The sequence below is a fragment of the Odontomachus brunneus genome, unplaced genomic scaffold, assembly GCF_010583005.1.
Source record: "Odontomachus brunneus isolate Ranch 3 - 2012 unplaced genomic scaffold, Obru_v1 Obru_scaffold_001, whole genome shotgun sequence".
In the NCBI taxonomy this organism is placed as follows: Eukaryota; Metazoa; Arthropoda; class Insecta; order Hymenoptera; family Formicidae; genus Odontomachus; species Odontomachus brunneus.
Genome location: NW_022639451.1, coordinates 2599412 through 2611139, shown reverse-complemented (window position 1 = coordinate 2611139; position 11728 = coordinate 2599412). Strand labels below are relative to the sequence as shown.

At 38.0% G+C, this 11728-nt stretch overlaps 1 protein-coding gene across 2 annotated transcripts in view; it reads right to left on the bottom strand.

Annotated features, from left to right (window-relative positions):
• Nucleotides 1–11728, bottom strand: part of LOC116844891 (agrin-like) — an 853814-nt gene that overhangs the window by 72793 nt on the left and 769293 nt on the right. For both annotated transcript variants that reach the window (XM_032817052.1, XM_032817137.1), the window contains exon 10: nucleotides 5120–5217. In XM_032817052.1, the coding sequence (XP_032672943.1) occupies nucleotides 5120–5217 (98 nt within the window). The remainder of the gene's footprint in view (nucleotides 1–5119; nucleotides 5218–11728) is intronic.

Below are 11728 nucleotides of genomic sequence, written 5' to 3'. Positions count from 1 at the left end.
CGAGAGAGAGAGAGAGAGAGAGAGAGAGAGAGAGAGAGAGAGAGAGAGAGAGAGAGAGAGAGAGACTGCAATATCAGCGCGTGCGTTCGCTCACTCGCTCGCGCATTCAAGCGGCTACGAAAAATTATTTATCGGAAATCGATTCGAAATAGGCAAATAAATCCGCGGAGATTGCCGCGGCCGCTGTGCGCGCAGCTTTGTTGGCGTGTATTGCGGCGTGTATCAAAAATCGTTATTATCAAACGGTTATTAGCGGGAGTAACGCGAAAATAAGGAGTCGGCCGAGAAATTCAGCCATCGATTCGTTCGCGATTCGCACAAATTCGAGATCCTTCCCCAGTAAGCAAGAAACCATTAATATAACGTTACTACAATGATATTGGGGAACCTGTAATATTGTCAAATATGTAGTGTTTAATATTGCATCAAACATCATTATGAACATACTTTGATCGCGATTTGGAAGTTTCAATAATGTTGAAATAGGGTTGTCATAACGTTTTAATCGGCAGAAATATTTTTAAGATGTTGCATTGATCTCAAATAAATGTTAAAGTAATATTTAAAAAATATATTTTTTATAATGTTTTTAAAACGTTTAAACAACATTCAGAAAAATCATATCACGAAATAACAAGTGAATAATATAAATGCAATATTATTAAAAAATGTCCAAACAATGCACATGAAGTCAACGTTTTTAAACGTTAATTTAATGTTCCTTGCTTACTGGGTCTTTTTCTCGTCGCGTGTTTCACACATCAGATGCTCGCACTCCGCATTGAAAATTTCTCGGAATTCAGTTTCTTCGAAAATAATTATTTATTAAAAAAATGGGTAACTTAGAAAGTTTCCCCAGCATTCTTCCCGGTCTTTATTTTACATTAGAATTGAACATATGTTAACACATTCCAACCATTTCCATTATTCACACGTAATAAAATACTCCGTTTTAAAAATATTTTATCTTTCTGATTTTCTATACTTTACTGAGTATACAATAATTGATATAAAAATGGGATTTTCTGTTGGATATTATAAAAGTAAGCCGACGTTACTGAAAAGAGAAATTTTCCATAGTATCTCTGTTTCGATTCTCGATAGAAAACACGGGAAAAAATGATTTAAGTGATTTTGCAAATCTATAGCTTGCTGGGTGAAATAAAATGTTATAACTCAGCAAATTTGCCAGTGCAACAAAGATATTAGGTTTAAAAGCAATTGTCAACTCGCTCATATAGCAAACCTATTTTCCTTGATATTATCTTAATTATTGCAACAAATTATTTTGTATTTCGAGCTAATTAAAACTTGCAAAACAAATTCAATAATTTTACTAAAGAAATCATGCAATTATTTAATAGATAATAACAAAATATTTTTGTGCATCTCCATTAAGTCTGTATGAGATTGCAAATGTCTGAGACATTTCAACGAGCATTTTTGCTTTAGCTAACTTCTCTTGCTGCAGCAACTGATGATTTAGCTATATTGAAATCCGTTAATGTGCCAAATTTCCTTTAATATAACAGCAAAATGATTAATTTCATATAACTAATTACACCTTCCATTAGTTGCAGTATAGAATCATCTTTGCTATGCTAACAGATTTGCTGTACTACACCATCAAACTTTACTAGGTTCAACCACAAATCTTATGCAGCTCTGCGACTTGGTTACTGCAAAACAGCAAACTGACTGTCTGTATATTACGGTTGTAAATTTGCTAGACTAACAAGATTTTCACTTGCGGTAGGAAATCTTTTCTTTTCCACGAACCCGTATTGGGGACACGAATGGGATTTTAAATTGTGAATCAATCAAAGTGAGTCAACCGATTTCGGGACAAATTTGGGCATTCTCGACATATTCGGTATATCTGACAAAATCTTGGAAAATTTTATTACGGCACACGTTTTCTTTTCTTCCCTTTTTTTTCTTTTAATTTATTCGCGCCGTAACAATCAGTCCACTCTATACGTATCGCGGGAGCGAATCACACGGTGACTCGCTGATTTAACTAATTAACTTAGGACTAATTAACTCACAGGATCCGGGCGGCTGAATGCGGCGGCTATTTATGCTCTGTGCATTTGCTCGTGGCGTGCGCGAGGGGGAGAGCGAGCGCCCGTTGCCAGATAAAGCGCATTGGAGCGCGGTCGACGAAACCGCGGATGCGCGAGAACAAAATGTTAATTAAAACTTTTTCCCACGCGCGTGCGCACGCAGGTATCTCCCTTTCCGGCTCGCCGCGACTGTCGCGTCGAATGCCGGGCGAAACGCGTTCCCATCGTTCCCATCGTCGGAATTTTCGACATTTTGCGGCAAGAGCTATTGACTATTGTTGGCTGCCTAATGAAACATGAAAAGGCCATTCATTCGCGGAAGAAGGTTATAATAAAGCGAGCCAGAGAGGCGAACGCGGAACGGCGGAGCGCTGATGGAAAGTCCTGAAAACAGCGCATGCAAATGCGTCAGCCGGCCCCGCTGCCACTGCACCCCTCGTCGCGTTCCTAACGAAGCGGCTTCCTACTCGGCAACATCGAACGGTCTTGGGGAAACGCGAAATATCGTCGGTCGAGAATGCACACGCGGCTGCGTGCATCCAGCGGGACTATTCATCATCGTGTGAATATTTCACGGCGGTTACGCTAACGAGAGGGCCTTAAGCGCGACGAATCGCCCCGAGCATCCGCCAGGACGACGGCGAGGAGGTTCCACGTGCTATTATTAGTGCCTTTTTGTTCTTTCCGCGACTCGCGCTGAACGAGAAAAGTCGTATAATTTCCAGGTTAATCGTCGTATCGAGAAAAATTGCTTCACGTCCGTCCTCTTATTTTACGTGATTGTTTATCACACTCAGAGAAAAGAAAATTGATTCAATTAATGAACTATTAAGTTGGATTGATCCAATTAATAAATTATAGCTTTTTTGTTCTAACACGTGAAAATAGTAGTAATAACATGTATATAAGATCTATTACTAATATTACTAATATTATAAAAACATTTTATTAAAAAATTGGTTTTTTTAACTATAGCTTATAATAGTTATTTCTTTGCATGTCGTTATAGTCACATACATATAAATATCAGGCATTATTTTCTGAGTGTAAAAGAGCCACTCTATCCTTAAATTTACTTTATTTGAGGTAATCAGTCATGTGTATGCGTATTGTATTGTGTTTTGTGACGCGCACAGCATTAACAAAAATCTATTAAAATACACGAGAATTCGTTTCAACATAAAATACACGGCGGGAATATTTAATTGGCCGAGCGGTTCCTTCGGCGCTGGCTCCGCTATAACGGCAGGAATTAATCTGAACATTGATTCGTCCGAAAGAATTATTTAAAAACAAGCAGGCACGCGCGCGATACGTACGCGCGATTTATTGAATTTGGAATTTCGCACGGCTGCGCCACTGTCAACCTTGGATCGAGAGCCATTCCCCCCTCTCACTCTTTTTCTCTCTGTCTCTCTTTCTCTTTCTCTCGCACGTGAGCGCGTTCATCGGCGTTATATTTTCGCGAAACGCAAACAAGACAGGCGAGACATTTATAAAATTTAGATGATCGAAGTGGCGCGAATGCAAATGACAATTTTGAATAATCCAAACAACCTGAACATTCCATTTAATATTCCATAATGCGCGTCACGTGCTCTCCTGACGTATTTATGGTCGCGCTATTCATTAGAGCCGGAACGAGTGCGTTTGCAACGTTCGTTGACGTTGATATCTTCTCGAAATGTTGCGCAAATAGAAATACAGAAAAATAAAAACGTCGACGTTTTTTTGCCTTTGCCGTGCAATATGACTATGATAGGTCCGAAATAACATATAAATGCAGTAGGGGACAAAATATAGGTTAAAGTAGAATTAAAAATTGGCATACATAATGAGTATTTTTCTAAGTTTAAATCAAATATTGTAATTCAATTTTCACGGATAATAAAAAAAGTAATCAGTAACTTCGCTCAATTACGCGTAACATATTTATCTGAAACAGCTGGAACATAAATTTTCAATCGTGCACACAATAACGCAATCATGTGAGTAATATTTCCACAGATATTTTTTGCCTTTGATCCGTTATGTAACTATAATAAATGTAGAATAACTATTAAAAAAAAAAAAAAAAATAGTAACCTCGCGTTCAGTTACGCGCAACATATTTATCTCGAGTAATTAAAAGTCAATTTTCTGTCACACACACAGCAATGCAATAATGTGAATAATGTCTTTTACAAACGTTTGTCTTTTGGATTTGTGACATAACTATAATAAATCTAGAATAACTAAAAAAATATATACACGCGAGAAGACAAAATACATGTCAAAATACATGTCAAAATAAAAATTAAAAATTAGCACATAAATATTAATCCAAACTATAAAATTAAGTATTTGCGAGTAGTAAAAAAATAAATAACCAGTAATCTCGTTCAATTAAACGCAACATATTTATCTCGAGTAGTTAAAAATATCAATTTTCAGTTTTGCACATAGCAATGCAATTATATAAATAATGTCTTGTACAAACGTTTGTAGCTTTTTGATATGTGATGTAACTAATAAACCTAGAAACCATGTAACTATAATAGATCCAGAATAACTACAAGAACATATAAAAAAATGTGTGCATGCGACAAGATAAAATACATATAAAAGTTTAAAATTGACACGTGTAATGAATATTTATCTAAGTTAAGATTAAAAATACTGCAATTAAATATCCGCGGATAATAAACAAATTAATTTAGTATTAAAATCATTTAATTATAATTTAAAACAATTGAATAATTTAACTTATTAAAATTAAACTTATTAATATTAAACTTTAATATTAAAATTAACAATAAAATTAATAATATTAAATATTAAATATAAGATAAAAATATATTAAATATTAAAATCAATATATAATATAAAAATTAATCACAAAATTATGTAATACTAATAAATAAAAATAATTAGTTTATTAATAAAATAAATCACCAATTAAATTTCGTTAAATTATGCATTAACACATTTATCGCAAGTGGTTGAAGATATGTATTTTTCATCACGCACACAGCAATGTGCGTTTATGTGAATAAAGTTTTCTATAGACTTACGGTAGTCTCGCACTTGGTAGGGCAGACACACTTGGCTTCGCCGGCGTTGTCGCTCTCGCACTCGCCGTAGAACTCGCACTTCTTGTTCTCGCAGCCGTCTGTGAACAGAGATCGTTGACACGCGATTAAAAGCGTAAAGTCGCATTTCGCGTGACGCAGTTCGCCGTGTCGGCGTCCGGCCTCTGCTCTACGTGCCGGCGCGCAGATTCCGCCGACACGTACCTTTCATTTCGTGACATCGCTGGGCTCACTAATCACGCGCGCACCACCACCACCCCTTGACCGGGCAGGCGAGCCGCCCTCTGACCGCCTCAGGATAACATTAATAAAGATTCCCGCGGGTATTTGCATAACGGCGTCCGTTTCGAGTGGAATTTTCTCTCTCCCTTTCTCTCTCAAAGGCCGAATAGCGACGGCTGTAGGGGTAGGAAACGCTCGAGACAAAGGGTGGTACCGAAACGCGAGTAACAGAAGTCGAGGGGCGGCCGGTGGGAAGAGTGGAAAGAGTGATAGCAGCGACGGCCACGGCGGCGGAGGCTTGCTAGTCGAGAAGTTATCTTTAGAATTCATTGAAATCCACGGCAAGTATGAGAAGTACCGGAACGGGGACGAAGGACCACAGGAGAAGAGAGTGTGTGTGTGTGTATGTGTGTGTGAGAGAGAGAGGGAGAGGGAGAGAGAGAAGGGTGCGGGAGATTCACCCAGTCGTCGACGTGTCGATGATGCTCGTGGCGCACTGGTTTCCTTCCGGGTTTTCCAACGGGGGTTGAAAACGGAGCCACGAGAATCGTCGTACGAAGCGTGACTACGGACAGAGAACGATAGAGAAGGAGAGAGAGAGAGATCGGAGAGAAGGAAGAGGGGAGGAGGAGGATAGTAAGTAAGCGCATGCATATGCAGCGTGCATGCCGCGGAGTAACAACTCATATGATTTCAGCGGTGGAGCGACGTCGCGAGGCGGCGCACGAAACCGAATTCTAACGGCGTGCGTTCCGCTCGATTTCCAGCCGGTCTGAGAGACGTTCGAGGTAGGAGAGGTAATGAAAATCATCGCGCGCCGCGCGATTTATAGGCGATTGCGATAGCGGATCGCGTGCGTCGGTCGCGGAACCGCGACGGCGTAATTCTATTATTATACCGCGAGCTTATTACGGGAAAATATTGCGCGGCGCACGGTGTGAAGCCTCGAACAGACCGTTCTTTATGGGGGTGGACAGGAAGGAGGCAGGGAGGTCGTATCCGAGACGCGCCGGCTATGAACGCGAATTATTGCACGGTAAGGGTGTAATTGCCGCAAGCGGCAGAGTGTTATTCTGTTATCTCGACGCATTGTTCATCGGCATTTTTTAATATTGAGTGGAACTGAAGGCTCTCAGATTTCTAATTTGAAATCAAAATCTATTAAAGATTTACAAGAGCCAAACGCTAGTTTGTACTGAGGGATTTTATTTGGTTGGAGCGAAAAGTTTGACATTTTTCTCTTTGATTCTTCAAGAAAGTTCAACTATTAAGGGCGTATTACTTATATCTTAAAAATGCAAAAATTTTGAAGAAAAACAGATTTATATATATATTGCATCTAAAAGTGATACGGGCAATTTCACATTGATGCAGTGTTTCAACTAAAAATTCACTTCACTTAGAAATGTAAGCTTCAAACGGATCTATTATATTAGAAACGTCGTTAATACGTCGTTACTACATCATTTGACGTCATCCTGCTATTTAGGAATATTTTTATTTGTATTATTGTGAAAATATATGACATTGCTATCTTTAATGAAAAGATAATTAAAAAATAAGGAGAAAGACAAAAATTTTAATTATTATATATATACACTTTATACATTATATAATATTTAATAAACTTAATATTTTCATATAAAAAACTTATGTTATTATACAATATATTTCTATAATAACATATTGATAATAACATATTCTTACTTTATTATTTACTTTATTTTTACTTCTATTTCAGAGAAACATTCTGTAGAAAATCTTGAGCGTTTTAGTTCCCTCTGGCTTCATTCAATTCAATTCAACACAGAAACGCAAACGCGCAAATACAATTATTTTCAGCATTGTTGAGCTCTCGTTCCCAGTCTCGTTTCGCCTGTTGTCAGAGCACGAGAGAACTCGTGGACTGGCCGGCAATATTCGATCAGTAAAACACGAGTTTCCCCCGAGTGATCCGTGATCAACAATGTGTTAAGATGATGTGAAATATTTCGATTTCTTCGGAAGCGAGTGATATTCCCGATTGCGGATTTGCTGTGGAGGAACTTTCGCGAGATATCTCTCGACGTTTGCCGCCCTACCTACTAATGTATGATTTCAGAGATTTGTCGGTTGCCGCGCGTTTGATATTAAAAGCAATCCAATCTTTTTCCGGCGCACTCCCCCAGTACGTGTGCTATGAGGAAAGTTCGGTAAACCTCGGCATAGGTACGCGTCTCGTAAGTACTCCACGGCAGATCACCCACCTCATCGTTCCGCATCCCATTTCATCAGATTTTTGTGATGGAAATTACTGTTTGTGTTTAGACTAACTTTCGCGAGTACGCGATTTTATATTCGGTGCTTTAGAGTGTCGCACATTGACTGGCAGCAGAGGGTGATGACGGAGGAGGAGGAGTAGGAGAAGGTAGTTTGATGGAATCGCTGTTTAAACGTATTTCCACGCGGCGGCAGGCGCTTGATAAATCTTCTTTCTGATAGAGGGCTCGCTTGTCCGCGCCGTGTTGACAAGTGGAACTTTTTAATAAAGATGCAAATCGGAAATGTTACGATTTATTTTCGCGGCGCCGCTGTCGCCGTCGGGCGCAGAAGACACGAGAATACGAGAGATACGTCAGAAAAGTTCGTGGAACGGCTAATGTGAATCTGCTTGAATAAAAAAGAAGAAGAGTGTCCCGTGGTTCGCTCTCAAACATATTGACCGTTTCTTCTACTTATGCTTTGGAGGATAAAAATACAACGTGGAGAAACAGCGAAAAATATTTCAAGAAGATATCTTAAATATCGTTCTCAAAAGAGTATCGTCCGTGTTTTCGTTTGTACTTCGAATGACTTGGAATTACAGCGTTTACGAGATCTGTCAAAGAAATAACTATCAATTTTGATATATCAAAGAATTGACGAAATCATATTTACACGCAGAAAAATATCATTCTATTGCTAAGAAAAGCGGTTACTTAGTTTGCTCTCCTTCTTTAATTAATTAATGGTTATTTTCAACAAAAAACATTTTCTCCATAATAAATACATTATAACGTTCTTTACAACAAATATACTTATCAAATTTGAGACAAGCTCATTTTATCATGTACTTAAAGAAGAATTTATTATAAGAATTTATTTATAAAGAAGAATTTATTCTCTTTACAAGAATATTATAGAACTTTATTAAGAAGAAAATTGATTCGATTCTATATGGTAAGCAAACTGCATTTTTCGTTTAATTTCATATTTTTTATTGAGATGCTAAATTGTTTATTTTAAATTAATTTTGATTTTAATTGAAACTTGTGTTAGGATTTAAAATGCATTTTGAATGAATTTGATATTCGTGATAGACTTGCGGATAAATTTATGAAATATTTGAAACAAGTAACACTTGAATGCAGTATGTATTTTTCTGTGTGTATTTTCATTTTATATCACATTTTTGCTGCGATTAATACGTTGACTGTCATGGTGATGATCGGTGACCGATAGTATAACATTACCGCGTCGCACTAATTAATATATGAAACAAATTTATAACACAAATTATATATAGTTTATAAAGAGTCTGTAATGCCTACAATGAAAACCTAGTGAAAATATGTATCGTGAATTGCATTCATTTGTCTCATTTTTATTGATTTAAATTTGCGTTGAGCATTAAAGTAACCAATAGAAGTTAGCGTGGTAGTCAATGTGTAACGATTATGTCAATCTTACCACTTGAAAGTAATACTTATTTGGAGAATTTACACATAAAATACACACAATCAATGGAAAAAAATTTACAACAAGTTTAGATGAATTTCAAAATGCATCTGTTATTCAATAGAGGAAATCGTTTCTTAATAATTTGTAAAGAACAATTTTTCCTTAATTTTATTTGAAAACTGGATAGATTCTAAAATTCATTGAGGATAAAGGGTTGTAATTTTTCCTCCATTAACCACTCTAGGATAATATCACTTCATGTGTTAATAGCGGTCTCGGCGTATTTGTGAATTTCATGATACTTGCTTAACAGGACGCACTTTGCGTCCATCTCTAAAGTACTGCACGCCGGTAATTTCGGGCCATTCGATGTAGGTTACATATATCCGAGAGTCACCTCCGAGAGAGTACGTACCAGCATCGAGCGATGCTTTCGCGAAGCACGCGAATTTGCGTTGGAAATGAACAGTGCTGTCACCCTGGGCAATCGTTCCTCCAGGCCAACGTCGAGTCGTGCGTTTGTTTCGCGCTGAAAAGCGCCTCATTCGCGAGTGATTTCCACAAAGACGAGCGGAAAGATGAGGCCGGCGGGTGGAAGTAGGGTGAAGGATTTTCTCCCTCGTTTAATTCCCACGATACACTCTCGTCTCTCCGCGAGACGGGGGAAAAACTCGAAGCCGTCAGCTCCGAGAAACTCGCAAGCGAGAAGTGCCGTAGTAATATTTATCGTGGTAATATTCATCGTTCAACATACACGCACTTCTTATGATCGCGTAATCAGCTCTCGAATCGACATGCGATTATCGGGCTTCTTAAATTTCTTGGAGTGGACTTTCTCTAAGGTGACCAGATTTCCCAGCCCTGAATTCAGGACACTTCATAAATGTGTGAAGCGAGGGGACGGGGGGAAGGGGATAAAAAGATCCGAAAATTACTTGACAATCATTGAAAATAATGACAAATCGGTGTCCCGAATAGCACTCAAAAAAATTCGGGACGAAGGGCGAAAAATCGGGACGTCTAGTCACCTTGGCTGTATGTGTCGAGAAGAGAGGAGATTACTCCGTAATATTGTACTTACGATATGTCCTGACGACTGCACGTCGTTGTTTTCGGCACTCTAATACTTATTTCCGCAGGTGACTTACAGGACACAAGCGAAAGACGTATGGAATATGGAGAGTTGTGTTCATGGCAGCTGCTCGGTATGAAAAGATCGCAGACGCGCGCGCTGTCAATCGCGTACACCAAAAGTTCATTAGCGCGCCGAAAGTGCGAAAAGTGCATGAATGTGAATGCGCCAGTGATGCGAACGAGGTCTACAACGACGCGATCTGTACGGCGAACGCCTTAACCACTTGCTCGAACTACTAACCACTCTAGACCAATCGCGTTCGTTTCGCACTACGAGATTGTCATCGTGGTTGTTCAATCTAGGCGTTGGTAATGAATCGCGCGAAATGCTCGATCTTTTCGCGCCAAGCAGCAGCCATGGGCACACATCGATCCATATCGCTCCGCGTTTCTCGCGTCTTTTATCCGTCGAAAGTGAGTCTCGAAGAGAATAGCGATGTGCGACCGCCGAGGCGTATCGTGAAGACGTCATTTGTAAGTAATCTTCTCGTTTCTCCTCGCAGTATATGTAAGGTGACCAGATTTCCGAACATAAATTCGGAACACTTTATAAATGTGTGAAGTGGATGGGGCGGGGGAGGGAGGGGGGGCAAAAAGATCCGAGAATTATTTGACAATCATTGAAAATGATGACAAATCGGTATCTTGAATAGCACTCGAAAAAATTCTGGTTATCTTACTTTCTCTCAAAACGCGAGTGACAAATGGCAATATTTTCACTGAAAGAAATAGTCAAAATCGAAAGATTAAATGTCTCACTCAAGTTTAGGATGGTTTCTGACTTCACACAAACGAACGTTCAAGCGATTAGATTGAATATGTGACAGTGCATGCAGAGAAATTTATATTGCATTGAAGTGAATGTTATTTTTGTCGCTTGTTTCTTACTTTATTGTTTTTGTACTTCATTGTTATATGTTTCAAATTTATACTTCTGCAAATCAATCATACGCACTAAATTTATTCAAATTACATTCTGAATTCTAGTAAGTTTAGCATTTCAATCAAGAATATTAAAACAAAAATTCGATTTGTTTTCTACATAGAATCGAATCGAATATTTTTTCAATGTAGTTTTATAATATTCTTGTAAAAAGAACAATTTTTTCTTTCAAATACATATGGTAAGTTTTAAAAAAATACATGTTTTAAGGCTATTATCAAGAATCTATTATCAAAAAAATATTCTTTGTTGAAAATAACTATTACTTAAAAGTAAGAAAGCAAAAACTGAATAATCTGCTTTTGTGAGCAGTAGAATGATACTTTTCTGTATGTGGATCACATCAAATACACTGTAGGGTAAAACACATAATAATTGACATCTCCTTAGTCACAGAAAAAATTTGGTTTTTTATGCGACTAGCATTAAGCTTCTTGCTTGCATTCAATTATCTCAAAACACTCAAAAAATAGCAGTTATAACAAACATTATTTAGATACGGGAAATTAGCTAAGATAGACAAATGATTAGCAAACACCGCGATATCAGGTATGTTTTACATTTAATCAATGTAGATGATAAAGAGACAGAGT